Raw genomic sequence first — 17,924 nt, forward strand, 5'->3', positions numbered from 1 at the left:
TTTTTAACAGCAAAGTGGAAAAGTGGTAAACAGTCTCCATTAAAAAAGAAAAAAATTCAGTACTCCCAACAAAACTAAATGTAGGCTTACATACAGAACTAACTCAGAAAGGGGATAGGGGTGCCTGGGTGGCTCAGTCGGTTAAGTGTCAGCCTTCAGCTCAGGTCATGATCCCAGGGTCCTGGAATCAAGCCCTACATCAGGCTCTCTGCTCAGCAGGGAGCCTGCTTCTCCCTCTCCCTGTGCCTGCAGCTTCCCGTTTGTGCCCTCTCTCTGTCATAAATAAATAAAATTTTTAAGAAGGGAGGGGAGAGGAATAATACCTAAGACACGAACAAAACACCTTATTTTAATCCAAAAAAAGAAGTATTTACTGAATCTTATATTCAAGTTTTCAATATGCCATTTGAAATAAATTATCCTTGAAAATAATTAAACCATTCAATATAATCTCTGAAATAGCATCTAGTTAATGTAATATTTGCCTTAAGTATACCAGACAAATATTCACTATCAGCAAAATAAAAAAAAACCAAAGCATTTTTGCATCTGAAAGCCTGACATTCTGATCCACTGGATTTAACTTTTTCCTAAGTTTAATAATATAAAAAATCTCTTTGGGTACTCAACATACTAGAAGTACAACTACCTATTTATAACCAACGATATGACTCATCAGTAGACAACAACACAATATTTTAGCAGTCATCTTATGTGGAATGACAAGTGAAAAACAAAATTCTCAATAACAATGGGTCACCAAATTCTTTTGTCTAACAGTTACTATAAAAAAATTTATTTAAAGAACCTAAATACACAAACATGATTAAACATTCTTAAAATTAAATTGAAAAAAGTTACACGACTTCCTTTTTCCCTTTTACAAAAAAAAATTTCAAACATAAAAGGTCAAATTTAATTCTAAATATTTTCTTGGTTTTTTTTTTTAATTGTTTCCTAATACTATTTTAATAAATTATTTATTCAGTCGCTTCTTTAGGTTCTCAAGGTGTTCCATTTCAACATCATGTAATGCCAGTACCATTGCTTTAGACAAGGAGGGATTAAATGAAATAGTCATTAGACAGCACAAATCTATTAAATCTCTCTGACACTTCTGCAAACCATCCAGGAACTTTTGGTATTGAAGAGGATCCTTTCTTAACTGTTTCATTTCTGGTACTGAAAACCCTATCAAACTAGTAAGTATTTCATCTACAAAGTCTACATCTAGATAGGCAGTACCATCAGAAATCTTCGCTGTTATACTCCAAATGCCACCAGAACTTGACAGATTTCCAGTTAAGGTTACAATGAATGCTTTGACCTTCACTGTTGTAACTTCCTTTGGTTTGCTGGCCATTAGAACAGACAAATAGATAAAGGGTGGAGAATATAAATCCATGGCAATAGAAAGATTAGTGCTGTTCTCTGATGATCTTAAAGAACAAGTCTGTAAATGGTGATCATTTTCATTAGAAATGTGTGAACTCCTTTTTGGTACATAATTTACCAGCTCTCCATTTGATATTTGTATTTTATTATTTAAGGAATGTCCATTGGCACTACTGAAGGTTTGTTTTATTTTATTATCTGTCTCTGAGTCCTTATCTTTATTTGTAAAGTCATGGGGACGGGGTACATTATGAACTGAAAAAATACTACTGTTTTGGTCTCCAGCAGATGGACAACTAAAAGATTTGCTCTCATTAGTCGTTTGCACAGATAAATTTTTTTCATTCCAAATATTGTTTCCACTTTTGCAAATCAAAGAAAAATTATCCGGAGTATTAGGTTTATATGAAACTCTCTCCATACTTTCATCTGGTGTCCTGTTCAAAGTCAATGGCTGCAATTCTTTAATCTTCATTTGTTCTTTCTGGACAGTTTCTTCTAACAGCAAAGCCTCCTCCAGTGTAAAGTCATCTAATTCCCCATCAGTTGAATGCATAGATTGATTTGGTGGTTTCTCCACTGGTTTTGGAGAAATAATATGTAGTGGTTCAAAACTTGACTGTTTTGTGGGAATAGTATTTGAGGAACTACCTGTACTGAAACATCTTTCTGAGGCGGTGTCATTATTTGCTAGGAGCTCATCATTTTCATAAAGACTTGCCAAGAGTTCTTCATCAGAAGGTCCTAATGCAGGATCTAGAACATCTGTAATTCCAGGGATGCTTTGGTTAGAATTATTTGGTATGACTGAAACTACAGGATCAGGTTCCCCAATTAATCTTGCAAGTACTTTTTCTTGAGCATATTCCTCTAAAAGAGCATCTACTTCTCCTCCCAACACCTTCACATTTTCTGGTTTCAATAAGAGAACGCCAAGACGGAAAGAAATGTTTCCATATATCAAAATTTTTGTACCTGGGGGAAGATCACTATGAAGAGCTGGAATAGACTGATATTCCATTCCCTGCATTTGTACAATTCCATCAGTTAGCTGTAGCATCAACATTCGTGAAGGCTTTGCTTCCCAAGGTTTTGGGGTTACTTGTGTTTCAGCTGTAATTAGGTCATTTGTTGTATTCTTTCCTCTCAACTTTTGTATCTGGGAATACGCAGGTTGACTGACATCAACCAATGAATTAATCTGCAGAGCAAAATATCCATTCAGTTCTCCTTTTGGAACTTCTAAAATGCCATCAGGTAAAAGAGGATGTTCCAAATCCCTCAGATCAGTAAGAAGCCATTGCTCAAACACTTGTTTATTCATTTGTGCCTGACTCAAATTAACATTATCATTTTCTTCTTGGATCCAGTTAACACAAGCTTCCAGCCACGTTAGAGGTACTTTAACATGCCAAGTAGCTAAAAGCCAGGTTTCAACTCTTAATGCAATATTAGTTACACTCATTTCTTTTAAAATAAAAGAAATATTATGCATGTATTACCTGAAAACAAAAAAACAAAAAAAAATTATAATTCAGTACATTTAAATATAGTTTCTATAATTTTCTACAACCCACAGATATAACCACACCCTTTAGATTTTTCTCTCTTTAGTGTCTTAAAATTCTTTGACTTTCTACATGCTCAAAATTCAAATATCACAAGTCATCAGATGATACAATGAGAAAAGCAAAAGGTTTAAGACAGATATATTTAGGTTTAAAAGCGAACTCTGTCAAATCACAAGCTCTGTGACTTAATATAAATTTCTTAATTTCTCTAACCCAGTTTTTTTATCTGTAAAATGTCAATGCCACCATCTATCTTCAAACGTTGTTGTGAAAATTATATGATTAACATTTGTAAAACACAATGTCAAACCTATGAAAGACAGCCGGTGAATGGTAGTTATTATTATATTAATAATCAGATTCCAATCACTTAAAATTTAGTCAAGAAAAAATAGTCACTAAGGTTCTCTTCATATCTATAATTCATATTCTATTAAAACTTTTACCATTCTGTCTGTCCATCTAGTACTTAAACATGTGGTCTATGGATAAAAATATAACAAATAACAATAGATTCTGAGCTGATGTAAAGTATATTATTTGTTTGGCTAAATAAATCTCAACTTCTGATTTTCTCAGCATAAAAGTGGTCTCAAAACACTAAACACCAATTAACCCTGTGTTCATAAAAGTATATTTTTTCCTCCCACAGATGAAAATATCCAAGAGTTAAAATTTATAAAAGTTTTAATATGACCACAAGAAAACTTACCATTTGGAACAGGAACATAGGATTTGATGAAAGGATTTGGAACTGGTTGTTCAGTGGAGTAACTGTTACCTCTACTGTTCAGAAATGGCCCTGGGACAAGAAGCGGTAAGGGTTAAAAGGCGGAGCTGCAGAAAGAATCACTGGTCTATTTGCATGAGTGTAAGAGTTCGGTGGTATGGTTTTGGGGGTTCCTATTATCAATCAGGGCAGAGTGGAGGTAAAATAATAAAAACATGAGGTTTGGAGTGAGCTAAACAGAAGTGATCATGAGAAATTTATTCACGTCTCTCTAAGTGTGTTTCCTTGTCTAGATGCTTAACCTCATAGGGTTACTTGTAAAAATTTAAAAAGATAGGAGAGGATGGTCCACAAGGCACTGGCACAGGCACGTATCTTGGGCAGCTGGGTCTGGTGACCCAAGGGGGTGATCCAGCTAGCCTCAGCATCCCCACCACCATGGCCAGTCAGTCACAGGGTTTACAGCAGCTTCTATAGGCCGAGAAGTGGGTGCCCAGAAAGTGTCCAAGGTCCACATGCAAAAAGAAATGGAAGCTGAAGCAAGTCAAAGCAGCTCAAGCTGGAACAGAATGGTATAGCCTGGAAAGAGAGAAAAGTGTCCAAGGCTGAGGAAATTGCAACTCTGGGATCCCATGGCAGGGGCAGTACTGAAGTGAAGGAGATTCAAGAGATGATGACCACTCTCCAGACCTAATACCGGCAAAACAGGGATTAAGTCCTAGATAACCTCTTGGCCTTTAAGACATCAACCAGAACAGAAATCCATGAAAACTACCGCATAAATGGACAGGGGAAGAAGAAAGAAGTGCCTATTCCAAGGATTGGAATTTTGGATGCCCTCATGGAATACGAAATTTTAGCAAAGCTTGAATTATATTCTCTCGAAAAGGCAGTAAATTATTTCTGTATATCATATAGTAGGTCTTTTCACTTTTTGGAAAATAACAAATCTAGCTTCTTTGTGTGAACTTAAAGCTTATCCTAATGTACAGCACGGTGACTATAGTTAATAATACCGTACTTCTTATTTGAAAGCTGCTAAAAGAGCAAATCTTAAAAGTTCTCATCACAAGAAAAAAACTTCTGTAACTATATATGGTGGTGAATGTTAACTAGACCTATCGTGGTGATCATTTCACGATGTATACAAATATCAAATCACTATGTTGAACCACTGAAACTAACATAATGCTATATATCAATTATACCTCAATTTTTTAAAAACACCAAAAAAAAAAAGAGCTTACCTAAAGATTTCATTTTTTTACCTTGTATTTCTTAGAAATTTAATGGGTATACATTGTCTGGTTCCCTATATCTTTTAATTCAAGCAACATATATATCAATAGTGACTTTTTCTTTATTAGATGTAAAATAAATGTTTTGAAAAAAGAAACGGATTAAATGGGTTTTTCCCCCTTAAAGCTTTCTTGAGGGTCAGCGGCTTTATCTACAAGAAAGTAGTAAGTAGTTATTTGTAACCTGTGTTAAGCAGCAGACAGCCTTAAAATAGTCTTTTCTGGCTAAGGGTTAGAACAATAGGGGTGCCTGAGTCAGGGTCATGGGATCGAGCCCCACTTTGGGCTCCATGTTGAGTGTGGGGCCTGCTTGGGATTCTCTCTCTCCCTCTACCCTCTGCCCTTTGCACACATGCACACATGTTCTCTAAAATAAATAAATACATACATACATACAAACTAGTATAATTGTTTGGGCTGCTTTCAGTTCCTCTTAATCAAAATTACTAGATGACGGAATTCAAGAACTGGTTACATGCTATTACATGTTATTATTGGGTATACTGATAATCATTTAAAAGTAAAGACTATCATGCACAAAAATAAAAAAAAAAAAATAAGAGATGGGAGAGCCAGTATATAGTCTAGTGATTCAGAGTATAACTGCCAAATTGTCTCACGCTTATAAACTTTGTGACCCTAAACAAGTGATCACATTATTAATTTAACAAATGGTTACAATTTAAAGGAGTTAAAGTTGTGAGTTTGGTGAATATCTTTAGAGTGAAAAAAATGAGAATATAGATATTTTTTTAATTACATACAAAAAACAACATAAAATTTCAAAGGTAGGAAAGGTTCCTGGCCCATTGTGATAAAAATTGACCATGTAGAGATTGATCAAAAGACTCTTTAAGATATTTAAGAGTATGGCATCCCTATCCCAAGTCAGAGAGACTGCTCCTAGAGAGCGTAAAAAAGATCTCTGGACTGGGGGATACCAGAGTACAGCTGAAGTGGAGATAACTTGCTGGAATTAGGGGGAACAAATAAATTCCTAATTTCTACATGCTGAATACATACTACTCTCTTCCCTTACAAAGCACCCAGAAATACCAACGACTAGGCCTATACTCTCCTAGAAAGAGGACTAGAAAACCTTTCTCTGAGCAATCTTACTACCTTAACAGAAAAGACCTAAAGATATTAACGTAAGAGGTTCTCTAATTAAACAGCCCATCTGAGATTGCCTACACAGACTCAGTTTCAACCAGCTTTCTAGTTCCCCTCTCTTAACTAGAACAAGATATCTAAGAAAAGCTTCTAGCAATAAGGCACATCAAACAAACAAACAAACAAAAAAATGCAATAAAGTGACTATGGAGACAAAAACTTCAAAAAAGCTATCATTGATATCCTAAGAAAGATATTAATATCTGTGTAGTAAGAATACGATTCTATAACAAGAAATATTCATAGGACAAAAAACTACTCTTAGGAATTTAAAATACGATAGTGGAAATGAAAAACAGTAGAACGAATGGAAGATAAAGTTAAGAAAATCTCTTCCAAAAGTAAAACATCAGTACAAAAAAATCAGTGGAACACGGCGTGGGGATGGAGGGGGTGGAGACTAGCCCAGTTAGTCTAACAGACTAGGAGTCCCAGAAGGAGAAAAAAGAGAAAACAAAGGAGGGAAGGGGAAGGGATAATCAAAAAAAATAAACTAAGAAAAATTTCCAGGGACGCCTGGGGGGCTCAGTCAGTTAAGCTTCTGCCTTTGGCTCAGGTCATGATCCTGGGGTCCTGGGACTGAGTCCTGCATCTGGCTCCTTGCTCAGTGGGGAGCCTGCTTCTCCTTCTGCCTGCCGCTCCCCCTGCTTGTGCTCTCTAATAAATAAATATCTTTAAAAAAAGAAAAAAGAAAGGAAAAGAAAAATTTCCACAACTTAAAGATAAGATCTTCTAGATGGAAAGAACGCAATACAATGAATAAAACCAATATACAACAAGGCATTATCTTTACGAAATTTTAGAATGCAGGGACAAAGATGCTGCAAGCTTCCAGAGAAGGATGATAAACAATAATAAATGAAATGGTTTTATATTTCTCAATAGAAGCTAGAAGGTAAATAAGCAATTCCTTCAAATTTCTGAATGAAAATTATTTCCAAACTATAGACTTCTACCCAGGCGAAGCATCGTATGACAGTGAAATAAAAATATTTTCAGATCAGCATTGTCTAAAGCAATTTTTGTAATGGAGGATATGCTCTAACATAACAGAGAAATAAACCAAGAAAGAGGAAGAGGTGAGGGGAAAAGCATTATAGTGAGAAGTATTTGCAGGATGTAAAGCAAACAGCTCAGAAGGCCTGAGGAGAAATTATTTTTCAAGAAGATAAAATCACATGAGACCACTATTTCCAGGATCTCATGTCTTTCTCTTTCTTGGTTTACACATCTGTTAGTTAGAGCATTAACGTATCTCAATGTAGAGAAGAAATTTAAGTAACTGTAGGAGTTAGGGGTTGATCTGATGAAAAATGGTAGAGAAAACCAAAAAAGGTCACAAGACAAAAGAAAATGTTGTACAGGAAAGATAAAGCAATATTTCTGTACTACGTTGCTTAGTTCTAAATAACGTGTGTAGTAATAACAGTCACTCTCAATAATTATCTGACAGAAATTTTAATACAGTTATACAGATTTAATAGCAAAATGGAAAAATATGGGTGTTAGGGAAGGGGTGAGTGAGAAAGGTAGGTAGAGAGAGCTAAATTCTCATTTCTATAGTAAAAGTCAAGACTTTTAACTAAAACTGAAAAATCAAGATGTAGCAATATCTGTATGGTTTCCAGAGTTACAGAAGTAAATACAAAAAAGAATCTGCTGGAAGAGTTGAAAGTGGTTACTTTGGGGAAAGGGAACAAAGGAAGAAGGCAAGGAATTGCTATTTTTCAAAACAATTCTTTAAAGTTTTATTTTTAAATATATATAAAACTTTTTTTTTAATCTTCTTCCATTGATTTCTTTGTACTGATGTTTAACTTGGGAAGAAGATATTAACTACCTTCCATGTGCTCTACTGAGTTTTTCATTTCTGCTATTAGAAATAAAATAGTACAAAAGTGTGTATGTTTTAAAATTAAAGGTATGAATTATAATAGCCATACACTGGGACAGCTAGTAGCTACACCTGTGGGCTCCCTGCTTGGGGGGAATCTGCTTCTCCCTCTCCTTCTGCCCATCCCCCAGCTCGTGTGTGCGCACACATGCTCACCTCTCTCTCTCTCTCTCTCTCTCTCTCCCCTTCTCAAATAAATAAATAAAATCTTTAAAAAAAAGAGAAAATGGGAGAAACATTTGCAAACCATAATCTGATAAGGGATTAATATTCAGAATATAGAAAGAACTTCTCAACTCAATACAAAAAAAAAATTTTAATGGACAAAAAACATACAGACATTTTTCCAAAGATACACCAATGGCAAACAAACATATGAAAAGATGCCCACCATCATCATCATGAGAAATGCAAATCAAAAATGCAATGAGATATCACTTCAGACCACTTACAATGGCAACTAGCCAAAACCAAAACCAAAGAAAATAACAAGTGTTGGTGAAGATGTGGAGAAATTGGAACCCTTACCCACCTTTGGGATTGTAAAATGGGGCAGTAACTATGGAAAACAGTATGGAGGTATCTCAAAAAAATGAAAAAGAGAACTACCATATGATCCAGCAATCCCAGTTCTAGGTATATATCCAAAAGAATTGAAAACAATCTCCAAGAGACATTTACAAACCCATATTCATTGTGGCATTATTCACAATTGACAAGATGTAGAAGCAACCTAGTTGTTCAACAACAGATGAATGGATAAAGAAAATATGGTACATAGATAAGAAGGAATATTAATTGGCCTAAAGGGGGGGAACAGAATATCACATCATATGCTATAACATGCATGAACCTTAAGGACGTTATAATCAGTGAAATAAGCTAATCACAAAAGACAAATAGTACATGATTCTACTTACATAAAGTATCTAAAGTAATCAAACTCATAAAAATAGAATGTAGATGTGGTTCTACGTTGCCAGAGACTGAGGGGAGGAAAATGGGGAGTTGTTGTTCAATGTATATAGAATCTCATTCATGCAGGATGAAAAAATCCAGAGATCTATTGTACGACAACGTGTATGTAAGTTAACAATATCATAATGTACAATTAAAGTTGTTTAGAGGGTAAATTTATGTGTTTTCTACAGTAAGAAAGAGAAATCAAAAGTGATGAGGAGAAAAAAGAAATTACTTCTAAAATAAAGATAACATGAATGTTTATGAAGAAAGCACTGAAGAATCTACAAAATAGCTACATGGCCTAATAAATGAGTGAGCAAGATGCATCTTTTCCCTGCTATTTAGCGCTACATTTTTCACACTTTTGTGCTTTTTGTTGCCGACTTCACTGTTTCAAATGGCCCCCAGCATAGTGCTGAAGTGCTGTCTTCTGTTCCCAAGGGCAAGAAAGCTGCAATGTGTCAAATGGAAAAAAATGAATCTAACAAAATACGTGCAGGATATTTATCCTGAAAACTACAAATTACTGGTGAAAGAAATCAAAGATGACTAAAACAAATGAAAAGAAAAAAAAAAAATGAAGAGACCTGCTGTGGTGAAGACTCTTTCTTAAGGTTTCAGTTCTCCCCAACTGATCTATAGATTTAATGCAATGCCATTCAAAATCCCAGCAATCTGTTTTTTTTTTAAAACATGACAAGCTGATTCAAAAAATTAAAAAAAAAATAAAGTAACAATAAAATTTATAAGGAAAGGCAAAGGAACTGGAATAGTCAAGATAATTTTGAAAACAAAATACAAAGTTAAAGGACTCACACTATCTGACTTCAAGACTTAATATAAAATTTCATAATCAAGAGAGTGAGGTATCGGCAAAAGGATTAACATATAAATCAATGCAAAGAGAAGACAGTCTAGAAACAGACCCACACATAATACAACCAACTGATTTTCTACAAAGTTGCAGATTCAATGCAACTTATACGAAGTTGCAATTCAATGGAAACAGGACAGTCTTTTGAACAATTGATGCTGAAACAATTGGACATTCATATGCATAAATATGAACCTCAACCAATACCTTATATAAAAATTAACTCTGAATGAATCATACACCTAAATGTGAAAAATGAAACCATAGAAAAGCCATAAGAAAAGAGAAAAATCTTTGTGACCTTGGTTTCTTAAAAGTTTTCCTAGGGACAATCTAAAAAACAATAAAAAAAATTAATAAACTGGCCTTTAACAAAACTTTTAAATTCAGCTCTGTGAAAGACACTGTAAAGAATATAAAACCACACACACACACACACACACACACACACACACACGATAAACCACAGACTGAGAGAAATAATTGACAAGACTTGTATCCAGAATATATAAAGAATCTATACTTAAAATTCAATAAGAGAACAAACTTATTTTAACATGAATAAAACATCTGAATAGGCACTTCACCAAAGAAGATACACAGATGGCAAATAAACACATTAAAATATGTTCAATATTATCAGACCTTAAGGAAATGCAAAATTAAAATCACTGTGTGGTACTACACATTTACTACCACAGCTAAAATAAAAAATAACTTGAGAATATCAAATATTAGAATTTCCATACATTGCTGGTGGGAATACAAAATGGCACAGCCACTTTGGAAAACAGATATGCAGTTTCTTAGAAAGAAAAACACTTAACATAACAACCCAACAATTGCATTACTAGGTAATTATCAAGAGAAATTGAAGCTTACACTAATTAAAAACGTTTTTTGTGAATGTTTACAGTAGCTTTATTCATAATTGCCGAAAACAACCCCACATGTCCTTCAACCAGTGAATGGATAAATTACGGTACTTCATTACAATGGAATATTATTCAGTAATAAATAGGAATGAACTACTAATAGATGCAAAAACATGGATGAATGTTGCTACAGACTGTATCTCCCCCCCTCCAAAATTCATATGTTGAAATCCTAATGCCCAGTGTGATGGTATTAGGAGTAGGGCTTTTGGGACATGCTTAGGTCATGAGGGTGGAGCTCTCATGAAAGAGATTATGGCTCTCATGAAAGAGAGAACCCCACCCCCACCCCCACCACAGAGCTACCTTGCCCCTTTCACCGTGGGAGGTTATAGTGAAAAGATGGCCATCCTCTAACACAAAAGTGGGTCCTCCTCACCAAACACTGAAACTGCTGACATCTTGATCTTAGACTTCCCAGCGTCCACGAAGTAAATTTCTGTTGTTTCTAAGCCACCCAGTTTATGGTATTTTAGAGCAACCCAAACTAGACTGTAAGACAAATGTCAAATGCAGTATGTGAAGTGAAAGACGCCAAAGACTGCACAATTCTATTTATAAGACATTCTAGAAAAAGCAACATTAGCAACGAAAAACAGTTCAATGGTTGCCCAAGATTGAGGGTATAAGAGGGACTGACTACAGAGGCATAAGGAAATTGGGGGGAGGGGGTGATGAAACTGTTCTATATCATGATGGTGGTGGTAATGGTGATACGGCTACGTTTGTTAAAACACACAAAGCTATACACCAAGAAAAACAGAAATGTTACTGTATATAAATTATATCTCAATAAAAAAACTGAAGGTAAACATCAAAAGAATAGAAATATAATAATTTCCAAACTAGCCGAGGAAAACAAATAAACAATCCAACAGAAGGCACAAAGGAACAGCCAACTACTATAAATAGAAAGAGTAAAATAGTAGAAACATATCTAAATAGATCAGCAATCATAATGAATATAGATTAACTCACCTGTTAAGAAATATTCTCAAAATGAATAAACCAAATCCAGTTGTATGCTTAAAAGACAGACCTAAAACAAAATAACATCAAATATGAAATTAATTAAAAGCATGTTAAAACCTCCAAGCATGATTCCACAAAGCCATAGCTTAATGACACCTTATCTTCAAGACTAAAAGATCTGTACAGCTGACTCTTGAACACGGGTTTGAACTCCACTTTTAGGAGGATTTTTTCAATAATTTTAGTACTGTAAATGTATTTTCCCTTATGATTTTCTTAATATTTTCGCCATCTTCCTTTACTGTAAGAATATAGTATATAAGGGCGCGTGGGTGGCTCTGTCAGTTAAGTGCCTTTGGCTAAGGTCATGATCTCAGGGTCCTGGGATCCAGCCCCATGACGGGCTTCCTACTCAGCAAGGAGCCTGCTTCTCCCTCTCCCTCTCCTCTCCCCCATCTACCCCCCTCCTCATGCTCTCTCCATCTCAGATAAATAAAATCTTAGGAAAAAAAAAAAAAGAATACAGCATATAGTACATGTAACACAAAATATGTGCTAATTGACTACTTATGTTATGGGCAAAGCTTCTGGCCAACAGTAAGCTATTAGTAGTAACAGAGGAGTCGAAAGTTGTAAGGGGATTTTCAACTGTGTGGGGCTCAGCATCCCTAACCCCAGCTCTGTTCAAGGGTCAATTGTACTTACATAACCTAAGATTCCAAAGTGCTATTTTACTGCATCTGTTGTCATTTTTTTAACCTCGAAAATTAAGCCAGATCCGTGGCTCTTAGGTGTGTTTGTTCAATAAGTTACCTATATCCTCCACTAAAATTTAAACACATTGGCAGATGGACCTAGTATAATTTGCAAAGGTGTTGTAGTAATGTAATGACAGTCATTAAGTAAACTGAAATTAGGACAAAGTGTACTTTCAGTTGAGTTATAAACTGTTTTAAGTAAATTATCGAGCATAAATGCCACAATTACAATTAAGTTGTTTGCAGAATGTTTTGTACTATAAATCACTCTGGGTACAGAATATACCCCTAAAATCATGACACACAGCCACATAAATACAAATGCTACTTTCTAGCTGAACCTGTTAAATACTAGGAGATAATACTATGGATACTTCTGGGAGGAGGAAGGAACAAATGAGAAAGGAAGAAAGACTGACTGGCTGTGAACTGAAAAGGTCAAGGCTGGACAGAAAACGAAATGAACAAGGATGAATTTCAGAGATATCCATCCTATATCCCAGAAGATACAGCTGTATAAATAGAGATAAAGATAAGGGCTTGATGAAAATAAAAATTAAAACTTTTTATTTGTAAGATTTTTAGCTTTTTTAAAAATACTTTTACATCTGTAATAGTACACCTAAACCTCAAAATAATAATATGAAAGAGTAAGTATTCTCATCTTTTTAAGATAAATAAAACTGATGCAAGATTAAAACATAAAGATCATATGTAGTAACAGACCCAGAACTAGAACATAAGTTCTTCTAATATCCGTTCCTAGGCCTTTTGCTAGACCCTGTTGACTTCTGTGAAAAGAGGAAGTATGGCCAGTCCCTCGTTTACATATAAAACCCACTTACATACAAAATCGCAATCATAAAAAGTCATTCTACAAGAGCACTACACTGCTATTACAATGAACAGACTTTTCTCAGATCTCATTTAAATAATAAGCTCATCTAGTGCATTCTAAATTATTTCATTTGCAATGTCAAGTGAAAGAAAAACTTAACATCACCCACTGCATCTATCTGTAACAGCTTCAAAACAACAGTGCCATGGGTAATTACTACTTTTCCTCTGCTATAACTCTGCAAAAATACCACATAAAACAATTTCAAAATTTTTAAAAATTACAAACTAATATTTTAAAACATGTATCTATTTATTTTTTTTATGTTTCCTTTACTTCAAACATGCACTTCCTTGTTAGTGTTGTTAACATGACAAGTGACAAACTCCTTTCAAATGACAGTTGGGACAAATTCTGAGAAACACTGCTCAGTGAACCACAACTAAATTGTTATATTACTGTGTGGCAGTCCTAATTAATAATTCTCTCCAAGTACTATCCTTTTGGATTTAAATCTCCACTTCTCGACCTAACTGACATACTATAATTTTATAATAATGTTACCATAAGTAGGCAAAGAAAAAAATTCTGATGACTAAAACCCCAAAAGATAACCAAGACATATTTAAAGCACAAGTAAATGTGTTAAGAGATCCTTAACATTGTGCCAAGCACTCAAATATAGCTAATCTCAAATATTTTACCAAAACTGTCAAGAACTTTGGGGGGGAAACTGACTGCTAAATGAACATGTTACACAGAATTCCTCATTTAAAAGCAAAGTAAGTGTAGGGTACACTGATCAGAGAGACATGGATATAGTGTGTGTCGTCGTCCCCCTACCCCCAGCCCCACCCCCGCCAACTGCATGTTATAACAAATGTAATGAAAAGAGGATTCTATATATAATAGGATTTTTTCCTACAGGTTAGAAAGAAAATTTCATTTAAAAATTTAATTAAATGGAGATACGCCTGGGTGGCTCAGGTCATAATCCCAGGGTCCTGAGATCGAGTCCCACATTGGGCTCCTTGCTCAGTGGGGAACCTGCTTTTCCCTCTGCCTGCCGCTCCCCCTGCTTGTGTGCTCTCTGTCTCTCTTGCTCTCTCTCTCTCTGACAAATAAATAAATAAAATCTTTAAAAAATAAATGAATAAACATTAAATTAAATGGGAAAAGTATTATCAAATAGGATCTATATTTATTATGAAGTTTAGACTGGGTTTCAATAACCAAGCCTCTTAATAATTTAATAAATTGTATTACTTCCATCTACTCCTGAGAATTCTTAAGGTTTTCCTTCCTCTCTTTCTGGAGAGAAATGGAGCAATCACAGTCACTGCAGGTAGAAAAAACTTAAGAGGGGAGGTATAAGCTGGAGAGCACCATTTCCCCACTGCTCATACAAAATGAACAGCCCCTGATTCTCACTGTCCAAGAAAAAATATATATATATGGAAAGGTATGTTTTTTAAATTATCCATTAAGAAATGTTCATAACATCACTTCTTTTACTCTCCAAAATGAATCTTAACAATCAGAAAAGAGGACAAAGATTTATGTGCCAGAGTGTTTATCACTTTGTATAGTATGGAAAAAAAGAGAAACAATCTAAATGTTCAACAACAGGGGGGGAATTACACTGCGTCGGGTCCCTGAAATGGAAGGTTACAGTCTTTAAAAAAATTCCTAAAACCCTATTTAATAACATGAAAATATGTTCATATTTTATTTTGTTAGGAAAAAGGCCAGATACAAAATTAACATGTCTTAATCCCCATTAATTTTATAATCATGAAAAAATGTTTTCTAAAAAACTGACTTTATACACACTAAACTTAACACAATAATCGACATTTAAGTTCTTGACTGCAGGAACTGACCAGGGAAGAATAAAGTAGAAAAATCCTATCAGTCACCACAAAGACTGACCTATTAGATTTATAAGTTAATTTTCCATCAGCCTCACCTATTCCAATTTTTAAAAAACTGAACAAATGGCAGAAGTACCATTTAAGTGTGTCTTAACTCATTGGGGATAATTTCAAAATTTTTAAAAGACATTTTCTGAAAATTAGGGGGGAAACGTGTATTTAATGACTGAAATTAGAACGAAGTTATCAGTGGGGATGTTTGTGGATCCTCCATAACCTATTCTAAGGAAAAGACAGAAAGAGAATAGGTTTAGGAGCTTTAATCCCATCTCTGCTATGTGACTTCAGACACATTCTTTAACTTCTCAGTCTTAATTTTTTTATCCATAAAACAAAGATAACCACAACTTCCTCGCAGAACTGTAGTAAGCTTTAAACTGCAAGCACAAGGTAGGGCAGATAGTGAGGAACTCAGGAAATGGTAGTTACAATATTTGAAATAATCATCCAGCTGGCTAGTGTACAATCTCAATTATGTTAGTTTATCTAAAGTAAAGTAAATACTAGCTCTAAATTGACTGAGAGTTCAAAATGACCATAAAATTAATTATACAAGACAGGAGCCACTCAATGTATCTATCAAATTGGCAAGTCCTTGAATAAGCAAAAGTACAATACAGTAGTTTAGTTGAAAATAGATGAAAAAATGGTGAAAAGACAGACTTTCCCGTTATTTAAAGAATAACCCTAAAAAGTAAATTAAAACAGGTTAAGGAGGAAACACGTTCAAAAGAAAAAAAAAAAAAAAACCCTATTGGGCACTGGCATCTAAAAAAGGTAACAGCTTTCACCAGTTAGGGTCCAGTCCGAAGACCGTGAAGCTGGGAGGAGGAAGTTCTTAGGGCTGTTTACTTTGTATTCCTTCTCTTCCCTTTATCAAGGTGGAATATAATGGCTACACCAGAAATACTAGCTTGAAAGAAAGCAGCAGTGGTACAGTACCCCTCTATGTGCCTGTTAGTATTGGTAAAATGTCCCAGATTTTAAACGGCAATTAAACGTTGCAAATCCTGACTAGCAGATTAAATCTCTATAATCTAAGTATTCCTAACCCATAGATGCATGCATCAATTCTTGGTTGAGTATTTAAAAAAGACCTGAGCCATGTAACATAGAACCAAAACATGAACTGAGTTTCACCTCCGAACAAGACTCTTCATGAAGATACACTCTTTATGGAAGGGGACAGTCACAAAAAATTACATTATCATTTAAATGGACCTATAAACTCCACAATCCCAGACAATGTGCTCTAAAAGTATTTAACTATCCTCCTAGCTAGTAAAAGTTCATGCTTCATGAAGTCCTCACTTCCCCCAAACAAGAGTTTCTTCCTAACTAGGCAAGTAAAAGATAATGGATGAACGCAATCATACAATAAACGATGCTGGTTACATCCATTTTGAGAATTATTTAAGAGGGAAATCAAGTTACAATAGAATGAATCAGCACAAATTCATCATTACAAAACATATATGTGTATTCTGCTAATGGTGGACTTAGCTTTATATGTAAATTATAATAACATCCTTATGCTTCAACACGTATTTGGGGAGATGGTCGAAGGGTAAGGATGTGGATACTGGCGGCCAGGCGATTTCCCAGGGTCGTCACGAATTCGAAGTGACCTTAAGGGCCTTAACAAAAGAAATCATCAAAGCTTGGCACAGGGACCTTAGAAGTAACCGAACACAAAGCAAGTACAAACTTGAACACGCTGCAACAGTAACATATTTGAGGACGACGTTTTGGGTCTGTTTTCGTCACTGCCGAACACCGACTCCGAACACTCGGTCGGAGCTTCAAACAGCTGAATGAACAGAACGCGGACGTCTACAACTTATTGTGCGATTTGCATTCATTTAGAGAGAAAAAATGCAATACTTCCAGGAAAATTTTCACAGATAAACTGCAGCGATGACACTACAAAATACTCTTCTCGTAGGCCCCATTAACTAAATTGGGGGCGGGGGGGAGAAAACGAGAAAAAAAAGAATAGTCTCGTCAGAACGCCCGTGAAGACGCTTGGGATCTCCAGCGAGCGCTTGCTGAGGGTCAAAAGCAAGGGGGACCGGTTCTCTGGGACTGCGACGCTGGCCCGCTGCAGGCCAGCGGACCCGCCCGCGTTTCCCGGGATCCCGCCCGAGCCGGATGGAGGACGGCGGGCCGCAAACCGCCAGCTGCGCCCGCACCCGGGCCGCGCCTGGTGTGCGCTGCGACCCGTTACAAACAGCGGGTTTCCCCGGCGGGCGGCACTCACCGACGCGCAGCTCGCCCCGCAGGCCGGGCGGGAAGCGGGGTGAGGGGTGGGAGGGAGACGCGAGTGTGGACTGTGGAAACGGGAGAATTCCTCTGGGCCTAGCACCGACCTGGGCGTCCAGCCTTCCTCTCGCGCAACAGCGGTCCCTGGGCCGCGCGACTGTAAGAACAGGAATCGCCACGGTGCGCGCCCTAATCCTTTTTTGCCTCTTCCCGCCCGATTTCCCGCGCGCTGACGCCCCTCCTCCAAACCTAAAAGACTCCTTTGGCCCTGAAAACGCCCCTTCCCCGCCCCCTCCCAGTGCGCGTGAACTGGGTAGCCTTCAGTTC

At 36.1% G+C, this 17,924-nt stretch overlaps 1 protein-coding gene across 4 annotated transcripts; it reads right to left on the reverse strand.

Annotated features, from left to right (window-relative positions):
* Nucleotides 1-323: 323 nt before the first annotated feature.
* On the reverse strand, nucleotides 324-17,877 carry RMI1 (RecQ mediated genome instability 1). Of its 4 annotated transcripts, XM_008695811.2 has the most exons (5): nucleotides 17,705-17,877; nucleotides 11,812-11,872; nucleotides 3,679-3,768; nucleotides 2,371-2,897; nucleotides 324-2,160 (listed from the first exon to the last, which is right to left on the reverse strand). In XM_008695811.2, the coding sequence occupies exons 4-5, from the start codon at nucleotides 2,888-2,890 to the stop codon at nucleotides 977-979; spliced, it is 1,704 nt and encodes a 567-aa protein (XP_008694033.1). In that variant the 5' UTR covers nucleotides 2,891-2,897; nucleotides 3,679-3,768; nucleotides 11,812-11,872; nucleotides 17,705-17,877; the 3' UTR covers nucleotides 324-976. The 4 variants fall into 4 exon arrangements, with proteins under 4 accessions (XP_008694033.1, XP_008694030.1, XP_008694031.1 ...); XM_008695808.2 differs by having other exon boundaries at nucleotides 324-2,897; XM_008695809.2 differs by having other exon boundaries at nucleotides 324-2,897; nucleotides 17,596-17,877.
* Between the last annotated feature and the right edge of the window lie 47 nt (nucleotides 17,878-17,924).

The sequence above is a fragment of the Ursus maritimus genome, unplaced genomic scaffold, assembly GCF_017311325.1.
Source record: "Ursus maritimus isolate PB19 unplaced genomic scaffold, ASM1731132v1 scaffold_34, whole genome shotgun sequence".
Classification (NCBI taxonomy): domain Eukaryota; kingdom Metazoa; phylum Chordata; class Mammalia; order Carnivora; family Ursidae; genus Ursus; species Ursus maritimus.

Coding starts and splice junctions, on each gene's coding strand:
- RMI1 (XM_008695808.2), bottom strand. CDS start 2,890: ATGCATAATATTTCTTTTATTTTAAAAGAAATGAGTGTAACTAATATT.